The 22,335-nt window shown below is 34.0% G+C and overlaps 1 protein-coding gene across 1 annotated transcript in view; it reads left to right on the forward strand.

The window, feature by feature from the left end:
• CSMD1 (CUB and Sushi multiple domains 1) overlaps positions 1-22,335 on the forward strand; it is a 1,182,441-nt gene that overhangs the window by 1,149,838 nt on the left and 10,268 nt on the right. The window contains exons 58-65 of the mRNA XM_062571121.1: positions 5,113-5,289; positions 6,851-7,030; positions 8,353-8,526; positions 9,450-9,623; positions 12,329-12,402; positions 15,511-15,622; positions 16,736-16,915; positions 18,590-18,634. Coding sequence (XP_062427105.1) covers positions 5,113-5,289; positions 6,851-7,030; positions 8,353-8,526; positions 9,450-9,623; positions 12,329-12,402; positions 15,511-15,622; positions 16,736-16,915; positions 18,590-18,634 — 1,116 coding nt within the window. The remainder of the gene's footprint in view (positions 1-5,112; positions 5,290-6,850; positions 7,031-8,352; positions 8,527-9,449; positions 9,624-12,328; positions 12,403-15,510; positions 15,623-16,735; positions 16,916-18,589; positions 18,635-22,335) is intronic.

Below are 22,335 nucleotides of genomic sequence, written 5' to 3' on the forward strand. Positions count from 1 at the left end.
GTGTTATCACAGTATTTTCTTTTAACAGTGTTCTTCAGCATGGACTGGTTTTCTGTCAAAGTAGATTCCAGCCATGACTACATGAAAATGTCAGTGGGGACAGGATGAATATTTACAGGAAAAAAAAATAAGCTGTGAAGTAGAAAATTTAAGTTAGCAATTTCCCTTCTTCCCCTACATGAAGACATTAAGTGTAGCATGATAGCAGCAGTCAGTGGCAATTAATGGTGATTTTTTTTTTCACTTCCAACTTGTTTTCAGTAACAAACCTTCTTTCAGTTTTTCTATTCTCCTTGAGCATTACAGCATGATAGTATAATATAAATTATGAAGAGACTAGGAGAACATATTTTCACCCTTACACACTATGGGTAAGCTATGTCATGTAACAACATGATGACTAAACCCACTGATTTTAAAACTGGCTTTATCTCAGATATTTTCATCCTGCTTGTCAATAAACATAGTTGATGTTTATTCCACCTGTCAGGAAATCACACGCTAGATAAGCGCTTAGTGTGTTAATACCTTTCTTTGAGTCTGTGGTTGTTTGGCTGATTTGGCATCTGCTGAGGTAATTGATATAGATCATCACAGGCTTGAAGAAAGCGAATAACAGCCAAGAACATTCAAAAGGATTCCTGTCAATACTTATTTCCTCATAAGCAGAAAGGAGGAAGAAAGAAGAGCAACTATTAGAACTGCCACTTGCCAGAAGTTACTTCAGAATTGACAACCATGACTCCACATTACTTCTGACGTTCCCCAAACTGGCAACAATGTCAATTGAATCATCAATGACTTTTTCACTAGAATTTTTGGTGTTAGATGTTTTCAACTGTAAGTTCTCTGGGAAAGCGTGAGGAGGTCTAAAGACAAAGCAGAGAGGAGCTCAGGCACTATCAGATGCGCTGAATGGGTTCCATTCTGCAGAATTTCTGAGAACTGTTATTTCTTCTTTAAGAAATTTCCTATTATCTCTAGCACATCTTCTTCACACCTGTAATTTAATTTTTTCTTTCTTTTACATTGTTTTAATGTTTTATGTGCCAATTGCATCCATCTCTAGTGAGAATTTTGCAGTCCCCCTTTTGTAGTCTCAGAACTACTATACACATTCAATGGTCATACAAGATAAATTTATAACAATCCTATCACATTAGCTCCAACTGAGATAATCCTGTCTACCAATATGAGAATACCTGAGCTAGTTTGTTGGTAGCTGATGGACTCTCCAAGGAGGGCAAATATTCTAGCTGATTCTTCTATTTTAATACAGTTTTGAGTGGTAAACCTTAAAAGTTTGTGAAATGTAGCCTCCTGATGAGGGAAGAGACAACACTTTTTCAACAAAATGGTAGAGAAGACTTAAGAGAGACTTGCAAAGGCAAAATGGTCATCAAACTGTTCAAATAACTAGAGTTTCAGTAATTCTGTGAGCTCCATGGCTATCATGAGGAGATATCTTGGCTTTTGGCATATAGTATCTCAAAAGATAGTCAGGACACCACACCGGGTGGAGTAATTAGCAAAAGGTTAAATGAAGTGCTTTTATACCTTAAAGACTTATAGTCTGTGGTTTTGTTCTGCACTGGCAAGGATTGTCCTAGAACTGTACCTATAATCTAGTATCTAGTATATATGTATCTAGTTTAGCATGGGACAAGGACTTTTTACAGTAAATAGTATAGTCACAAGGCCAGAGGACGGTCTCTGTATTGTTAAGGTAAGTGTAAGAAGTGGATGAAATTAGTATCCTATAGAACATTTTTATCTATCTTATTCACTGCAGTGAGAAATTTCAAAATATGAAGCATGGTCAGCTACCCACCTATAAAAGAAAAGCACGTCTGCTTTAGTTTGGATACGCTGATCAATAGCATATCTCAGCTAAAAAATGAATTATTCAAGAGTATGTTGTATTTTTATTTTCTTGGTTGAGATTGTAGTGGACTATGGAAGATTATTATTCACTGCATCACAATCTGATAATTATGATTATCAGATTTTTCAGATATCAGATATTCAGATTATCAGATAATTGTGGTTATCTGTCTGTGAGCAAAAGCAAAAGTAATTTAAAATGTTGCTGCAGTGAAGTTTACAGTGACCAGTTACAAATCAGAGTACACATACCCTATTTGCCAGGCACCTCATACAATCCACTTGTGTTTATATTCAGGTCAACCAAATCTCTAGCAAAATACTGGATATAGTAGTATCACACTGTATCATTGCATAAATGCCCTAAAAATAACCAAAAACAAAAATCAGGCAAATCCTTAGCAGTTTCTGCTGTACAAAAAGCACAGATGATTTAGAGGGAGGCTGGAACTCCTATAGTGATAGCTGGAAGGTGTGGAGATACCCGTAGCAGTTCTGGAACAGAAAAAATCAAGGTGTCTGGTATTGCATCACTATCTCTACTACAGCAGGGATGATTATGAGAAATACACTTCTTTCATTTTCCTTCTGCCTGAAGGCCAGGAAATTCTAGATGTGAAGCCATAAGAGTAAGTTTACCTTGAGAGAGGTTTCATTCGTCATTTTAGAGTAGAGGGAAAAGAAAGATAGAGGAAAATCAACCTGCACTATTCTTTCTATCCTATAATTTGTCAGAAGAAGCATCTGTCTAGATGCTTCTGTCTAGACTTAGCTATCATAGGTTAGTGATTGTGTGGCCCAATTGATGTAGCTGAATGATACAAATGATCACATAAAGAAAACTTAATTGAATCAAAGGCTATTTTCCATGTTCAAATGCAGTGGTGAATAAGAAGACAGCATGGTGTACAGAATTAGAAGTAATAAAGTCAATGCCATTTACATCCAGCAGCTTCCTGAAGGAGTTAGGTTTTTTAAAAAATAATACTGTGCACCTTTTTTTGATCATGCTGTTACATATGCCATACTGACAGAATTACATAGATCCCTATTAACGTAGATCACTTAATGCTCCTTGCTACTAATTCATTCATAGGGGAATTTTCAAGTTCCAATTAACTGTTTTTTTTTTCCCTTCAAAAGTTGAAGCTATTTGGTGCACTGAAAGTGAAAAAGACTTCATTAAAACAAAAACATTTATGAATTACTGTAAACATCAATACTAGTCTTAGTCATTCTAATTGGCCAATTATATTCTATTTTAATTTAATCCTGTACAACTATTAGCATAAATAAGAAAACATGAACATTATTCTTGGAACACAATCATTTGAATTAAGCAAATATGAAGAAAAGTAATAAGCAAAATAAGTTTTGTATGTATAGCATTAGGATTTTTTTATAGTCAGTTAGTGTCAAATTATTTTTCTTTCAAATGTTAAGCAGACTATGTCCTTCCATAAATTCCATAAATACATTTAGACTTAGTGAACTCATGTAAGCTTTCTTCATGGAACTCGGTATTGTACCTTGGCCAGAGCCTGTGTGTTGTCTTTAATTTATTATATTAGCACTTGTAATGGAGTTCTTCCAGTTCACTAAAGATTTGGCTAATTTGAATTTCAAGAGATGTGTATATTCTATAATCTTTGATATGTTTCCTCTTTAATGTATTCACTGCACAAATTAATTTAACTGGTTGAAGGAACATTTTATTGATGACTTCTCTGCATGATATTTGCTATACTCGTTATGTATGTTTATGCATTCAAATCTTCAAAGGTTGTTAGATTGTCATTTCTGATCTTTTTTTCCTTTCTTCCATTAATGCTTCTTCTTCTATGTCAAAATTTGATTTTTTTTTTTTTTTTGTCAACGTTATGTCCAAATTTAGCTTACAGTTAGAAACAAAAATCAGGAAAAGCAAGATGTAAAATTTCTGCTACCTTCTTCTTTCGGAATAAGGACTCATTCCTTGTATAAAAAGTTAGTTAAAAATTGAAGTTGAAAAAATATTGAAGTTGATAAAAATTCAAAACATAATCTGTCACTATTCCTATCATGCTATAATGCTCATACTAGTTCTACCATTAACTACCAGTTTAGCGATGTGTTGCATTTGGCATTCTTTTGATTGGAATTGCATCTTTTTCAAAATGTTTACTGAAGCTATGCAGATGTGAAAATGTGCTTGCAAACATCTGGCCTCGTCTATCCCAAGCCATTAACTTTAAATCTGTTATATTCATATTTGATCTGATAATTGGGTTAGACTAAATCATTTCAGTTCTCAGGATGTCTCTCAAGAGACACTGTTGGTCTCTTGAGAAGAAGGAACTTGTAGTTTCTGAAATTTCTGCAAGGGTTAGTTTCAGTATGTCCTTCCAGCTTGAGGAAGCAACTCATGCTCCATGGAAGATTAAAGAAATACACATTTCTTCCTAACTCTTAGTTAATTCTGTTACTCACTTAACCCCATGATAATTTCATTTTATTCATAAGAAAAGGAATATTTTCTGTCCACCCTTGGAATTTATTATACTTTCTCTAGCATCCTGTCCACAGAGATGGTCAAATCAATGCTTTAGACAAAAGTTGTTATGAAAAAGTCAAAACGAACAAAAAATTCTTCTCACATGATTATCTGTTCCATGGGGAAAAAAAAAAAAATGACACTACTGTCTGAATCTCAGATGTAGGAGGTTTAACCGTAGCCTACAGATGTTGTAAAGATTTGAAGCCAATACAGAACTTACTTTTTTGATTCTTTTGAAAGACAGAAATGGACAGGAGGGATCATAAATTCCCATTTACTTATTTTTACAATTAGAAATGGAGATAGTAGTAGTCAGATAGAAAAGAGAAAAACATATCCAAGGGCAGAACAGAGGCATTAGGTGAGTCAGAAAGTGCTGCATGATCTTTCTTCTGTCCAGTGACTATACTGGGTAGAACATAACATTTTCAAGACTCAAGTGCACTGTCATATTATCATATTAATTCCCTTAGCTTCTTACACATGAATTATGAAAGAGACCAATGAACATTTTTTATACTTACTATCCCTAATTAATCAAAGTAACATATTAAGTCAAAAATACAACCATTAAACATTTTCTTTTAATATTTGCTATAACTTTTTAATAAAGTAGGCTCTTTAGAAAGCATTGACCTTCACTTTTCAGTTCCATAATGGAAATACTGACTTCTAAAACTTTTTCTTGGCAGCTGTATCTTGTGGGAACCCTGGCACTCCGGCCAATGGTATGATAATATACAGTGATGGAATATTATTCTCCAGCTCTGTCATCTATGCCTGCTGGGAAGGTTACAAGACTTCAGGGTTAACTACTCGACATTGTACTGCCAATGGCACATGGACTGGCATTGCTCCAGACTGCACAGGTCAGAAATAGCTTTCTACCTCAAAAGCTTTAAAATAGTAAGAAGGCCAACCTTTCTACAGAAAAGGATTATTTGATTTGATAAAAAAAAAACAAAAACAAAAAGCATTTCTCCCTATTTCTTCTTTCTAGTAGTATATAAACATTTTATTAAATTATTCATTAAATAATTAAAGGGAGATACATTTCTTAATACATACTAGATATTACCAGATATACTTTTTAAGATAGATATATTGGCAACTTTTCTGTGTTTGTCTCCCTCATGAATGCATATGTTAAAAATATTGCATTGTTTGTTTGCTTCTTCCTTTAGCCTTTGTGTAGCTTATGTACAGAGGATGAAGTGCTATTAGTGCTAAATCAGATTTTATGTAGTGGGATAACTAAACCCAACCTGATCAGTAAAGATTATGGCCATTCTGCTAAGGACCAAGTGTCAGGGAGCAGCAAAGGGGAGCTGCTCCACAAAAGAAGGCAAGCTGGCAGTGAAGGGAGGCAGCAAGGCTAGCAGAGGCAGTGACTTCCCTGATGAGACCAGACCTGCAGGGGCAAGGAGAGCAGAGCAGGTCTGGTGACAGTAACCTTGGCCAGCCACAGTCTAATGATCTCCACGCAAGCGTGCAAGTGGATGAGGCAGGTCCAAGATCAAACCAGGAGGCCCAGTTTGCAATGTCAGTGGCCAGGCATAGGCACACCTGCAACATAGCTCAGGTACGGACCAAGGGTGAGGATTTGAGCTTAAATGCAGCTCCTGAACAAATGAGAAGAAGCTTAGACAGAGCTCCTCACAGCTCTCTCACACACAGATCTTTCCACAGCCAACTGATCCCAGGTTACAGGACTGTATCACATCAGAGCTGGCCTGGAACACAGGTAGCCAAACCCCTAGGAGGGTAGGAAAGAGGTGGGAAAGATTGTTACTGCACTCGGGGCCCCAACAAGCAGGTTACTCAAAAAAATAGAAGGCAGCAACATGAAGTCTGTTAGAAAAGCTACATACTGACCCTTGAGAGAGGTGATGTCAGATAAATAATACTGGATTCTGTTCTGTTAAACAAAGGCATTTTTCCAGGACTAAGCAAGATAAAGTTTCTCTATTAAACATTAGAAGTAGAAAATAAATTCTGAGTTCGGCGACACTGATACAGAAACAGGAATTTCTTAACTCCATTGGAATTTCTTTAAGCAATCAGTATTTGACATAATGTGACAAAAGTTCTAGTATGGAAGATTTAAAATCCCAACAAAACCGTTATGTCTAAGTGCTAGCATAACAAGCTGAAGTATCAGAGCTGTTTGCTCTGCATTCTAGAGTTTATTTCAGGAATAGAGAGTGTTTGAGTGCAGTATTTGGCTCAGAAGATTGTAGTATTGCAAAAAAAAAAATCTTTTTTAGCTTAAAATTTTTTTTTTGATTTCATGTAAAATGCATTGATCAAAATTTTTATATTTTGTACACTAATAAAGGGATATTAGCTATATATGACTGTGTGTGTTCTTTCAATGTTTCATTATATGGTTATTGAAAAGAAAATCCTGTTTTTTTTTTTCTTCATTAGTGATCAGCTGTGGAGATTCAGGTGCATTAGCAAATGGCATTCAGTTTGGAAATGATTTCACCTTTAATAAGACAGTCAGATATCAGTGCAATCCAGGATATTTGATGGAGCCTGCTGGTTCATCTACCATACGTTGTACAAAAGATAGTACTTGGAACCAGAGTAAACCAATTTGCAAAGGTTTGTTTTCAGACTTAAGTAATTCACAAATATTGTTCTGATTCTGTGGAATTCACTAATAAGTGGTTTTATTTATAAAAGAGAAAATTTGTCAAGCATCCTTCTGTGATAATTAATATGCAAATACAACTAAAACATCTAGATAAGTATTTGTGTAAAATTTTTATTTATGTTGTACATATAAAGTGATACAAAGTCCATTAGAATACTCACATTAATGACTTCATTAGAACCAAACCATTCTGCAGTAAGATTATCAGAGCACTAACTGAAAATGCTAAGAATGAAACTCATTTTCCTTTTTTTGGACTCTTTTATCTCAGATTGAAGGACCAAAATTTTCTAAAGGGATCCCACAAACTAAATTTTCCATAAAAGAAGATTCATTTGATGAAGTATTATAGTCATCAAAAGCAGCCATGTTTTACAAATACCTAATTACAAGCACTAGCATATAGGTTAACATAGAGAAATTAGAGCTGAAAGGTGAACAAGGTAGCCGGTGAAAATTCTGAGCACTGCTTCAGCAACTCAGCGAGTAAATTTAACAGCCAAGGACATCTTTTTTGTATAAAAGGCTTGGACTGACACCTTACTCTACATTGCTTTAAAGTGTGTAAGTCTAGCCTACTAATTAAATTTTGGCCTATATAGTTGACTAATCACATTTTATGTTGTAGAAATCACTGAATCATTTCACATTTCTACTCTTTGTTGAAAGAATCAATGTATAAATGTAAATTTGGCCATTCCAAGTTTCATCGTTTTGGGGACTCTTTCAGAAACTGTAAAACATCATAGATCCATCAGACTCATGTTGCATCAAGGGGTTGATGCCTTAATGATTACCACATAATTACCAGTCAAGTCAATGTACTTTTTGTGATGAAAGCCTTAGAAAATGAGAAAGTTGATACAGTCAATATAAAGGCTTTAAATAGAGCTACACAATTAGTTTAAAATAAAATGAAAATATTTATTGAAAATGTATGAACAAGACATTTACCTAGCTCAAGAGCCTGTTGCCAGGAATGATCAGCAATGAATGTGTAAGGAAGAGATTAAGAACCACATAAAAGATATACTCTTCTGTTTTCTAGTGGCCTAAAGCCCAGGAACTTCCTAAGCCTACAGGTGGTGTGATTTGTATTGTTTCTCTTATTAACAGCTTATTATCAGTTCTGTCAATATGGGCATGTTTTATTGGAGTGGAAGAGCATAAAATAATCTTTGACTTACAAAATGATCATATCCAGATATGATACTACATTCTCTTACATCCTATAAAATCTTGAAATTCTAACTTTTCTTTTTGTGACCAGCTATCACCTGCGGCCCCCCTCCGCCAGTACTCTATGGGAAAGTGGAAGGATCCGATTATCGCTGGGGTGCCAGTGTGAGTTACAGTTGTGCAGAAGGCTATCAGCTATCTAACACAGCTATTCTCTCCTGTGAGGGCCGAGGAATATGGCGGGGAGACATCCCACAATGTTTGCGTAAGTGTTCTTGGTACAATTATGATGGACTTCACCAAACTATCTCAGGCTGCAGTCAGTTTCTTTCTTATGATTTGAAAAGGACTGGACTGGATCAGGTAATATATGGACTACTGCAGGACCCTCCTTCCTTCTTCCATAAAGCATATTCTGCTATGCTGTTGAGTGGTTGTACCTGTTCATGGCTTTCTTCCTTTCTCTGAAAGTCACCTCCATCTCTTATTCTCTAATTTGACCCAACATCATCTGCCTTACTGGCAGTCATTTAATGTTCTGACTGAGTTGTGGTGAACGTGATTAAATATTTTCTCTTAAACTTTTTATTTCTTTCCTCCATTTTCATTTCCATTAACAGGTGAAAATAAGGATCATAACCCTTAAGCTCATAGCCATCCTCTGTTTTCTTAATCCATTTTTCTTTTCTGAAGGCGAATATACACCCTCATATTTTGCTTGTATTTGATTTGCAGCTTCTTCTAAAACTGTCAGTTCTCCTCCTCCAGTGCCTGAAGTCTTGCCATGGCTCTGACAAAGATTTTTCCTTTTACTTAATGAGGGAAAAAATTCTAGCCTACTCACCTGAGGGCAGCTGCTCTGAAAACTGGATACATTTTCAAGCATTACAGTATAACATTGGCTTCTTTCAGATCCAAATCTGATCCGCTTTTAAGTGTCTCAGTTAAAAGGCCTGATATTTTCAGGTTAAGTTTTATGCCTATAATAACAATGACAATTAATTATAAACTATTAGTAAGAATTTATCTGAGTTACAATCTTACATAGAAGACTGAACATTTATAAGATAACATTTGCACTCATATTCAGTATGTCTGACTTGCAGCTAGAACAACGGAGAATGCTTCTGAGCATTTGTTTAAGCATGTTCAGTTTTTAATAGTTCCTTCTTTTCTTTTACATATTAGCTGTATTCTGTGGTGATCCTGGTACTCCAGCGGAAGGACGCCTTAATGGAAAAAGTTTCACCTACAGATCTGAAGTTAGCTTTCAGTGTAGACCCCCTTTTATTCTGATCGGCTCTTCAAGAAGATTCTGTCAAGCAGATGGTACTTGGAGTGGAATTCAGCCAACATGCATTGGTAATAATTACCATTACTTACACTGTTTTTACTGAGAATATTCTTGATAAACAATTACACTGTCATAACTCGAGCAATTAGCTTTCCAAATATAGAAAACTTCTGCGTGTTATAAAAAGAACCAGATAAATAAGGTATTTTTAAGTATAAAATTTTTAGGATAAACACATTCACATGTGAAGTCATTTGTAAATTTACATGATTACTTGTCTGCTGGAAATGCAGAATGTCAACAAGTGCAAGAGCATAAATTAGTTTCCTCTATTTTGGGAATTTTTTAGATACATAGAAGAACTTTTTAGCAAATTAAAGACCAAATTCTATCACTGGGGAGTTAAGGGCAGTTCTTAGAACCAATCTTAAATCAAAAAGCTCTTTGGACCATGCAAAAGTGGCTTGTACAACTTAAAAGTATGAAGTGCACTGGGTCTGATCGTTTGAGATTTTGATAGACGGCTTCATATTGACAGACATGTAAGCGATAGGCTTTTAGCATGTAACATGATCAGATTATGAGAAATACTGGACAACTGTTACTCCTGCAGACACAAGTGTTTGCCCAACTTGGCATGATTTGCTGGAGAAAATGATTTTGATGTGATAATAGAAGAATCTTCTGATATTTTCTCAAAAAAAAAAAAAAAAACAAACAAAAAAACAGAAAACATGTTCAGATACAGACTGTAGCCCAATTATGTGTTTATCTGTGGCTGAGATATTGGCTCTGTAGAAAAGCTGGTGTGGGCACTTTGGGTGAAGAAGGTAAACAGGACTATGGAAAGCAGCCTGTATTTATGAATTGTTAAGATGTTAATATAATTCTTAAAGTAAATTCAAAAGTCCTTCATAATTTTTATGATGAATTTGGCTAGGTATATTACATCTGTGTTTTGTAACAGTGACAAGAAGGTCTAAGAAAACAAAATGTGATGTCTATAATAGAGAATTAACTATGAAAATGTCTTAACAAGTAAACTTCTCATTCACTTATGTTTTATAGCACAGTATAGAAGTATTTCCGTGTGTGCACAGCAAATGCTGTATCAAAGAGATAAACTTTATTTTACACCATAGTTCTTAAACTATTGTAATAGCAAAATACAATCACAGAATCACAGAATGGTTGAGGTTGGAAGGGACCTCTGGAGATCATCCAGTCCAACACCCTGCTCAAGCAGGGTCACCTAGAGCACGTTGCACAGAATCTCATTCAGGCAGCTTTTGAATATTTCCAGGGAAGGAGACTCCACAGCCTCTCTGGGCAACCTGTTCTAGTACTCTGCCGCTCTCACAATTTTTCCTTACATTCGGGTGGAACTTCCTGTGCTTCAATTTGTGCCTGTTGCCTCTTGTCCTGTCACTTGGCACCACTGAAAAAAAGTCCAGCCTCTAAAACATTAAAGCATCTGAAATATTTACAGATAACATCATTAAAGCAATTGAAAATTAAGATCAGTGAACAGAGGACTGCCTATAAGCACCACATTCCCAAATGATGCCATCGTTTTCTATCTGCATATTGATCATTTCTTTATACTATCTGAAGACTGCTTCATTCTTTTCTACTGTGTTTGTTTTGTTCTGATGAGACACTTCTTAAAAAGTCAGTTCTGCTTCATGTTTCTATTATTAGCAATGGCGCTCCAAAAGATGGTAGTTTGTAAAAAGTTCTAGATAGTTCAGTGTGTTTGCTTTTTTTTTAATTTCTCATCAACATCAACATTCACTAAAACTCTTAAGCCTTTAGTATATGTCAGGCCAGCTGCTACTGCTGAAATTGTCCTGCCATCATTGAAACTGGAAGTAGACCTAGAGTGAAATGACATGTCACATTATTGGGTTACAAAAGCCTGAAAATTGTTTAGATTAAATACAGGGGCAAGCTATGTTCTTCATATTGCAATGTTAGCACAAAAACAGAGTTGTTTGCCGACAGAGAATAACACAGTACAGAGAGGTCCATGTGATCATGTCCTGTGCTGTCCCTGTCTAGATTTGACAGGGAGGAACCCCAGACCCCAGACCAAATACACTACCAGAATGAGATTAATCAGAATCAGCATCAATTAATCAGAAATAATTTCAGGCTGTTTTAAATTATGTTGGTGAAATTGAGCATCAAATAATTGTCTAAACTGTGTTGGCATACCTTTGGGTGAAGTCTTTCCCTTCTTCAGCATCTCCTCCTATAGAGGAGATTCTGTCAAACAATTAAGTATTTCATTTGCTATGAGGGAGCAATTATATATATATATGTATGTGTGTATATATATATATATATTTATACATATATATATGGTCTTAACTGTTAAGTGGTTCTTTGGAAAAGAAGAGAAGGAAAATATGCCTCTATGTAGTCCATCTATACTGTGAAGAGTACTTTAGGAGGATGGGATATGTTATGCATTCAAAAAAGTTTAAAAGGATAAGCTCAGTAATAATGAACCTTTTTCTTTAACCTAATTTTAAAATCTACAATGCCAAAGATACCTGAAAAAAAATCATTTAAATAATATCAATGTCCTGAAACGAAGTACTGTAATTTATCTTTGAAATTTAATGTATTGTATAGCAATACATACATTCCTTTAATAGTGTGAGTCTTGTAGTCAGTAAGCATTGATGAAATGACTTAATCTTTGCAAACAATTCTAGATTATTCTTTTTGTACAATAACATCTTTCATGTTTCACATTTTAAATTAGATCCAGCTCACAATACATGTACAGACCCTGGTACTCCACATTTTGGAATACAAAACAGTTCCAGAGGTTATGAGGTAATTCTTTCATTTATTTGTCAGCTTCTTAAAATGAATATGTATTTAATAATTACAAAAACATTAAAATATCTGTAAGTTTAAAGATCTGTTGTAAACCTTAGTAAATTTCCGCCCCTTCAGGCTTCATTCTAAGTTATTTTTTTAACATAGAGGTTAAAGAATGAGCTTCTAACCTTGCAATATATCATGTATTCAGTTCTTTAGGGGAGTTCAGTACAGAGGACTATTTATAAATTGATTACACAATATGATATGACACAATATAATTACTTTGCTTTTTGACCATAATTCTTTCATCCATTGATGAATAGTCAGTAAATACCTAACATCCCAAGACCTGTCTAATCCAAAGGCCATGTAGTCCTTGACAAAAACAGTCATCAAGTGACTTACTAAATTAGCAATTGATGCTTACATTTTATTCATAGTCAAAGAAGATAAAATTATTCTATGAGTTGGATCCAGATTCTCTGTGATGAATGTCCATTTCACAATTTCCAAATTCTCCATAGGATATTATTTACTAAATGACAGTCATAAAAATGACTGAGGAAAAAAAATATATACAACAATGATCAATCCTTAGTCTTTTTTTAGATTGATTAACTTCATGTGGCGAGATTCTTCAGGTATAAATATTTGTGATTAGAATCTGAAATATACTTTCTTTGGGTTTCCTACTTATTTCTGATCCTAGTGCCATTTGGTGTTACAATCAAGTTCAGTAAGTTTCTGTAAATTCCTCTACTTTTTGGTGCAATCTCTCCCCTGGAATTATGCTATCCATCTTAGATGTGGTTGATAGCTCCTTTCTTCACTGTTAATTTCTACCTAGCTTGTAGGTGCCCAGACACTTTCATATCAGCCACATCTTGTGGCCTCCCCTCTGAGGTATGTTTCCTTTCAGTACTAGGTGCATCTGTTGTCTCATGTTGAACCCGTGCCTGTCCCTATCATCTCTTCAAACGCAACTCTAATCTGTGCGTAATTTGATCCAGGCTTTTTCCCCTTCCCACTTTAACCGGCTTCACAAGTTGACTTTAGATCAAAATTGTACTGCTCCAATTCCTCTGAATATGAAGACTAAATTTCTCTTTTCATTGACTTTTGGAGGCAGTGGTAGTTTTTTGTCTGTTCTGGACTTAGGCTTTCTTAAGTATGTGCTTTTTCTCCCAAACACAAATAATAATAACTTAGAGTTGAAGTTGTGCATGTATGTATTAACACGGTCAGATCACAATCTGGCACAACAAGATGTTGACTTCTCTCTGATTACTAGTGAGGTAGATTTTTTTTTCGGCATATGTGACTAGTGGGGCTTCCGGTTTGCCAAACTTCTGTAAAACAGCTTTTAACAGTTTTTCCTCATCACAGAAAGATGTGATGGCAGGCAAGGAGAACTTTGAAGGATTTTCTTTTATCTATCAGCATCACTTCTGTCTTGCCCTGCTTCATTTTGTGGCTGTTGTGCTTCACTGCTCTCTAACTGTTACAAATGCCTCCAGTGTTTTTCCCCAGACTTAATACACAGAGTACATTACTTTTATTTTTTATTTTTCCTGTAAAAGGAGAAGTACCTTCAACACAGACATTTAATTTTTCTTTGGCCTTCTGGATCAATGAAGAAATATTTACAGCTCATTATTACTTACTGATATTATAATTGGTAATTTTATAAGAAGCAAGATGACAGAGAGTGAAGATCAGCTACGTTCTATACTGGTCTCTACTACAGACATGCTGTGTGTCCTTGGAAAAACACAGAGATGAAAATGTTTAAAAATAGTAGCAAATGGATAAGCCTATAAAACCATATCAGTAATTTGACATTGAAAAATAATAGTGGATTTCCCAAGCCACTTCAGGTAGAACTGGGGCTGCATTTGCTGAACAGCTATCATGATAATCTCTTTTTGAGCAACTAAGTATATATTTAACTTAGGTAGTCACTTTTGAAAATGCTGCCCTTTGCCTCACTTCTCTTTTTATTCTGTTGTACTGATTAGGTATTTTTTAATGTCTATTGAAGTTCTCTCATGAATTTTGCATTATATAACTATTTGTATTTATATCCCTGCAAAATATTTTATTAGTATTCATTGACTACACTTCACTTGCAATACACTTATTTGCATTTTTCCATGTGATGTATTACTTAATAAATTGAATAATTTCAAAAAATATTTACTACTACTTCTTCTTCTTCTTTTTTTTTTTTTTTTTTTTTTTTTCATTTTACCTGATCATATCTATTGCCTAATTGTTTTATCCAAAAAGAAATCAATTTCTTTGTGGTCATCTCTGCATCCTCAAGTATCCTAACTATTCTAGGCACTTTTTCATTTTAGTAAACTTTCCATTCAATCTCTTTCTCTTATATTGTGAAAGTTATTCCTTCATCACAGCATCTTTTTTATCAAAATTTCATGCTTTTCTCAGTGGAACTTTTTTTTCACTTTGTGCCTTTTCTTCTGAAAACCCATCTTCTTTTCCAGACCAATGTTTCACCCCTCAGAACAAAAGTGTCATATCATAATGGACCATAGTAAGGCTTTCCTTATCATCAATCTGCAAGTTGAACATTTCAAGTAAAACTTAAGTAGTTTGTAGTAACAAATGCAATGCAAAGAATTGTAGCCCAGAACTTTCTCTATTGAATTTAATTGTGGATGCAATTATTCCTTATAGCCTTTTCTTTTTCCTATTTTGTCTTAAAAATAGTCTTAATAAAGACATGTAATATGAAGAGAAACATTTAAAATAAATTTTACGGTCAAATCCTATTGGAACAGGTGGAGTGGTGTACAACAAACAGATAAGTCTATCATTTGGTTGCTTCTGTAACTCTTACAGACTAATGAGTTGAAATGTATTCTTTTCTGTGTTTACAGCCTTATCAATGCTTTTTTCACTTACTAGTTTCAAATAAGATTATGAAAGATCACCTACTCAAACTTTTCTTGTCATAAAAGTTTTGTTCTATAAACTGTAAGCAGAAGCCTTTTTTATTTTTAAAAAAATCTCTCCAGTAGCTTATGACCGTATTGATATCTGACTACATGTGCTAGATACCTATTCCATCTAACATCCTATTGTGGTCCCTAGGTTGGGAGCACAGTCTTTTTCAGATGCAGGAAAGGTTATCATATTCAGGGGTCTACAACTCGTTCTTGTCTTGCTAACTTAACCTGGAGTGGCATACAGTCTGAATGTATTCGTAAGTCTGGTTTTCTTATTTTGTTTTTTGTATGCTGTGCAATTTTGAGAGTTAAAATCGATGCATATGGAAACTCATAGTAAATAATACGTGGCAAAAAGTTAACTTTACTTAACAACGGTATGCAATTTACCTTGCTTCCTTTTCTAAGAACAGAGATATATTTATGATTATTACTTTGAAATAATTTTTTTAGATGATTATTTTTTCATGGAGATCATAATAATTCTGTCAGTTTTACTCAAAAAATGTCTGTCCTCATGAATCCCACTGCATTACTTGCTTGAAGTTAGTCTAGTTTCTCTTGTATATATTGGGTTAATAGAGAAAAGAGAGTGTCCTTCAGTATGCCTTGTGATACTTTTTTGGCTGGTATTTTGTAAGCCAGACTAGAACTCACAGAAATTCTGCTTTTCTGGCCTCTATAGGGTTATATAAGTGATTAGTGTATTTAAATCTATGTATTAGTTGGAGAACATCAAATAACCACTGTATTAAAATACACTGATCTAAGATAGATGTAATCCATTAGAGTGACCTTAGATTCTTATCCTATTTCAAATTAACTTTGAGTTGTTATAAATGAATATCATGGAGCACAAAGACGGAAGCACATTGAACAAAATATCTGTTATAATCAATGTACCGTGACAAACTCTTCCTATGGAATTTAAATTTCATTTGAAATTTATAATTGATTTATTTAGCACTATAACCATTCTGTAATTTTTAAGGTTATTTAAAACTTTGAATGGAAGTGATGCTTGAAGCTGTGACAGTACGATAATTCACAGGGCCAATCATTGCAGGAAATACAATGGCATAAGCCTTGACTTCCCTTCATTTTAACTCTTTTTTGCCATGCTATTTTGATTTAATTTCAATATATTGTTCAAAAATACATGACAGTATCATTTCCATCTTCCCCTGATAATAAAACCATACACTTAAGAGTGTAACTGCTTCTTATGAATGCAAGCTACTTCTACAAGTTATACAAAGTTTATCTAATGAAAAGGGATGGGTTGGTATACATTTATTTTAAATAACATGTACTAATCCTGTGGAAAAACTGCCATCACTATTTAACTCTAAAAAAAAAACCATTTGCAGCTCATGCTTGCAGGCAGCCAGAAACTCCAGCACATGTCGATGTGAAAGCAATAGATCTTCCTACTTTAGGATATACTTTGGTGTATACCTGTCAGCCAGGATTTTTTCTTGCTGGTGGATCAGAGCATCGGACTTGTAAACCAGACATGAAATGGACAGGAAAATCACCTATTTGTAAAAGTAAGTCATTGCTCATGTGATATGTTATGCCCTACATGGTTGGATTTCATTTTTCCCTTACCTTTTTATTTTGTAAAATAAGAATGAATTTGCCCAATTATTATTTAAAAATGCATAGGGCACAGTAGCTTTTACTTTTTGAAAGAAACAGTAAAAACATCAAAATGAACATAGTATCTGGAACTCACTGAAGAAAATATGTGGGTATGAGTGAGTAACAACACAAAAGAAAAACTAAATTATATGAAGTGTTCCTTTTAACTAAATTTTCCTTACCTTTCTGGCACAGTTTCAGAGTATTTGGATGTGCTCAATGTTTATCATTTTTTATTAGGAACAAGGATAAAAAGTTATTTTTGGGGAGGCAAATTTTTAGATTCGTTCAGGTATGCTTAGTACATTGCATGCTTTTTGTCTGAGAGAAATTTATTTCCAAATAAAAATGAATAAAACCCTCAAAAAAATAAAATAAATCTTTGTACGAAATTCCACTTTCCTTTACACCCATGTAATTTCTTACAATTTTGCTAGAGTAACTCTGAGTATATAGTTAGGAAAGATAAATCAGCCCATACATGTGAATAAATATGCCTATAAGTTCCCATATCCCCAAAATTTTAAAAGTTAGTATTTAAAACATAAGTAAGAGAAAAACAGTCAGATGTTGTAGGTAAGACACTTGCAACATAATGTTTAATTCTAATATACCAAAGAACTCTAGATCCATTTGAGGTATGAACAGTTTTTCATTTTTCTTAAAATAATGGGTAGGCTACTTTGTTTCAACATTGACAAGAAGTATCATCTAGAGCTAGAGCTTTATCTTGTGCTAGTTCCCCAAAGGGTGATTTTTCATGGGTAATATATAATTAATTAATTGAGATAAATTGCCTTTTATGTGTTTTTGTTCTTTTTTTTTAAGATAAAATGCAGAAATAGATTCCTCCAGCTTTCATACAACCAAACAAGAGTAAATTCTTGTTTATTGGCTTAAAATCTTTAGATAGAATTCTTCTTGTGCTCCCCCTTTTTGTGCTTTTTTTTTAAAGCATTTGATTAGTATAATCAGTGTAATCAGTGAATTTCTACTCATAAAGAAAAAAGCATGTGAACATCTTACCACTAGGCATTAGTATTTTTAAAGTGACTAGCAGTACGTGGCCAAATTTGAGCTGGGATCAATGAACATAACTCTACTGATTATGCCAGAAGTATATGTCATCATAACTCAGCTATCTGGCTTTTGTTGGTTTGTGTCACAAATATATCAATCTTTAGTAACTGTTTTATTATCTTTAATATAATATTATGCATAATTAAACATAGTATTTGTCCCCTCTATAAGGCTCTCTTTTATAGCTCTGGGACTGATATAAACATTTTTAGACTTAAGTGTATGAAAAATCTAGCTAGCCAAACCACTTTCTATAGTAAAAATGTTGTTTTCCTAAATTATTTTCTAAATTATTTTCTGATGTTTTTTGTGTAAATATTTAGGTTTGAACATGTAAAGTATTCAAGACCAGTTATTTCTGTTTTAAATATAGCTCTATTGGATAAGGGATAATTGCATCAATCAGGCATTTTTTTAGCATTCTATTAAAAAAAAAAAAAAAAAAAAAAAAAAACAATAAATATGTTCATGAAAATGATAATTTGTCTTTTTACTTGTAGGTAAAGGAGTGAGAGAAGTTAATGAAACAATAACTAAAACTCCAGGTTTGTATACAAGAGTTTTAGAACTAAATAAATTAAAATGATTTACATCCAAGATTGTTATGGATGATAAAACTATTTCCAATACTTAAGTATTTCATTACTCATTTCAAAGAAATATAAATGTTTAGGATATTCATAATGACAGGTAACATGTAAAATCTACTCTCTGAAATGCTTTCCCAAAGAGCATCTGTATATAGTAATTTCTACAGTATCAATTTTGTAAATCACACAAAAAGAAATATCAAGCCAAAATAGTAAAGCATGTGTAGGCAAGAAGCAGAGTTGAAGTAGTTTTATATCAGAGAGATTGCTATAATAGAGAGCCTTATAATGAATGTAGTCTATAACATAAAAAAGAAAAATCAATTTTAGAAATTTGGCTGGCCTTCATTTCAAAGAAGTTCTCAAGGTGCTCTCAGCTGGGGCTCCCCAACTGTGTGCCACAAGTAGCAGGCAAATATTACTGCCAGATTTGTATGCCTCCTCATGAGCATGTTTGGAATTAATCTTTTCCTTCTGCTAGTGATAAAGTGGGCAAACACATTTGAGAACTCCTTTGTATAGATCTTCTTAGATCCAGTCTTTTTCAAAAAAAGAAAGGCCTAATTTTAATGACATATTTAACTACAAACAGAGTTTTCACCAAATAAATGAACTTACAAATCAACATTCTAAATTTTTGCAGACGGTAGGTAAAATAAGATGAATGCTTAACACTCGTGGCAGTTCACAGATGGACCTTCTAGAATACCTGGGATAAAAAGAGATTTCTGCTGATAATTAACCTTCTTGGTGAGATTGTTAGTAAGATTGTCAGGTGAAGCCATAAATGAGTTCTTTTCAAATGCATTGCTTTTATAGACACATACTAATGCAGAATATAATGTGCATTCATCATAATTAATATACAGTCGTCACTTATTAGAGGCTTCACCTCACTGCACAGCTAAAGTACACATTAATCTGCTACCACACGGTTTTTGAAGTTTCCATGGCAAATTAAAATACCGACCAAGTATTCAAATACATTCACTATGCAGAGCATTGGTAGCAATTCACACTGTATTATGTCTTTTATGACCAGTTTTGATAGGTACTATTTGAAAGGCATCTATTATAAAAATGAAATATTATGACTATACATGTCTATGATGGTAAGCAGAGAAGTGAAACTGTCTAATAAATGACAGTAATTAAAAAGGAAAAGTTTTAAGGTTAAGGAAAAGTTTTAAAAGCATATCTGCATTATCATTGCAATTTTTAAACTTGTGAATTCTATTAAATAGAGAAAACTATGTTAGAGCATTTTCCTTATCCTATTTTCTTAGGTTTTGGTAGAATTCTCTTTGCTGCTATGTGTATTCTAAATGGCATAAAGCTAATATTTCTGAACTAGAGCTTAGTAACAGAATAGATTAATGTGCTGACTTCATGTGTTTGGATATCTGAATCAAAATGATGTTCTTAATTGTTTATTAAGTGGGTAGTTTTTGCCACAGTTAAGGTTTATATAAGCACTAATAACTATTATTTTTAAAGTACTGTATACTGTAGTAGTGTATAAATTGGAAATAATGAATTCTCACAATGTACACGAAGTTTAAGAACTACTTTGGTTCCCATGGTTCTCACTGCTTTGAATAGTCTTTGCAAAAGTAGTTAGGGAGCTGTTTTAAGTAACAGCAATGGATTTCCCATTTCTAACATTCTCTCCACAATGTGTAAGCAGTTCACCACTGGTGTAATAAAACCCGATTCACTTTTCTCTTCCTGCATTTGCTTGCAGCGTCTGGGAAAGGCAGAGACATCCCAAGGGTTTGGAGAATTTGTGTTAGAGCTGTTCAGTGATTCATCAGCACCCTGCATAGGACTGCAGTGCTTATATTTTAACCTTCTCCAAAATCATGATTGGGAAATAGAAAAGCTATTTTCTTCCCCTACTGATTTGGCTCATCTGCCGCAGATGTAAATTCTATAAATACGAAGCCAATGATAGTATTCCACATACAGTGATGAGTTACGATTGATGGTCAAAGTGTTAGAGAAGCTAAATGTTGGATATTGAAAGGGATGAGAGCAGTATCATGTCCACTTCTTGAGAAAAAATCTTATTTAGTAACTCCCGGCACTGTAGCAGGTTTATGTCAGTAATACTGGTCTTTCACCTTGGTAGGAATAAATTTAAACACATGTTTAATGAAAAGCGAAGACAAATACCAAAAAACACAAGCAAATGTTCACACTCGGTGCCACATGATTTGAAAACTTCTTTAGTACATCAATTGTACTACCTCAGATGTCAGTCCTGCACTGGCATCCAAATGAGTGCACACCTGCTATGTGACTTTGACGTACTCATAGCGCCACAGAATCACAAGTGCTTCCTTCCCACAGCAAAACTCTGTGCAGGGCTGGGGCTTTACACCAGGCAACCTAGACTTACTGCTAGAGGTCTGAAAGACAGTGAAATCACAACTGAAATTTAATATAGAATAAATTCAGTATAGATAGCCATCTTTACAAGTACTCAAAGGCATTTGTAAATACAAAAAAGTCATTAATTTTTAGAGTTTATAAAAGTATGAAATACTACTTTTCTATGTCATTTTGCCAAGATACCATGTGATTGGTTCAACAGTTCTTTTCATAAAATTTTATTTTGATTGTTAAAGCATTTTTCAAATTATCTTGCTAGAAAAACTTAGCGCTACATGGAAAAATGTCTATTTTCGCTTGTCAGAAGCTGACAGGAACCACTGGGTACTGTCTAGCCAGGAGGAGGATTCATCCCTCTTGGCCAACAGTTAACCCTCATGTATAAGGGGGGGGAAATGAAAGTTCAAGAAATACGTAGGACCCAGCAAATGTAGGTAACATAAAGTGAACGTCTATTAGCATAATATATTTTCCTCTAATTTTCTAATTAATGTACAGACATTGCAGAAACTGTTGAATAATAAGGGACATTTCCTATATTCTGTAGACAATTTAACCACATATTTAAAATGCATCATTTAAATATAATAAATATATATATTTTTATGAATAGAGAAAGCATCCCAGTAACATCAAGCAAATGACTAAAACACATACATTTCTACCAATAATTCATGCCTTATTTTATAGGCTTTATACTTCATACTATTTAAAGTGAAACTGCTGTTTCAGCAAAAGATCCTTATTCTAAATCAAAAATGTACTCTGCTCAGACACCTCCACCGTTCACAGGTGCAGTAGTTTCTCGTGAAAAAAAAATCCTCAAAAAGATTAATAAATAACTTGTGCTAAATTCCCTTTGGAGTCTGATGACAGTGGTTATATATTACATACAGTGTTACATTAATAGATTTATGAAACAAGGGAGACTACCTATCACCTCCTTCAAGGAATACCCAAGAAATACCTTTTTTCCATCATACTCTAAGACCTGGGGGCTTTGGAAGTAAAGTCCACCATTTCTGTAGTGTTCGGGACATTCACTGACATATACATGCAGTGTGATGTTATAATGAAGTATAGATGAGTGCAATATAGGAAATTGGGTGGAAAGTTTGTTATATATATATTTCCTCTAGTGCTGTAAAATTTTTACTACCAAATGTACTTAAAACAGTAGATTGAAGCTGCAACAGAGAAACTGAAGAACGTGGATATGAAAGATTGTTATTGTGTTGTAATTTACTGCTTTATTTACTCTT

Source organism: Rhea pennata, chromosome 3 (assembly GCF_028389875.1).
Source record: "Rhea pennata isolate bPtePen1 chromosome 3, bPtePen1.pri, whole genome shotgun sequence".
In the NCBI taxonomy this organism is placed as follows: domain Eukaryota; kingdom Metazoa; phylum Chordata; class Aves; order Rheiformes; family Rheidae; genus Rhea; species Rhea pennata.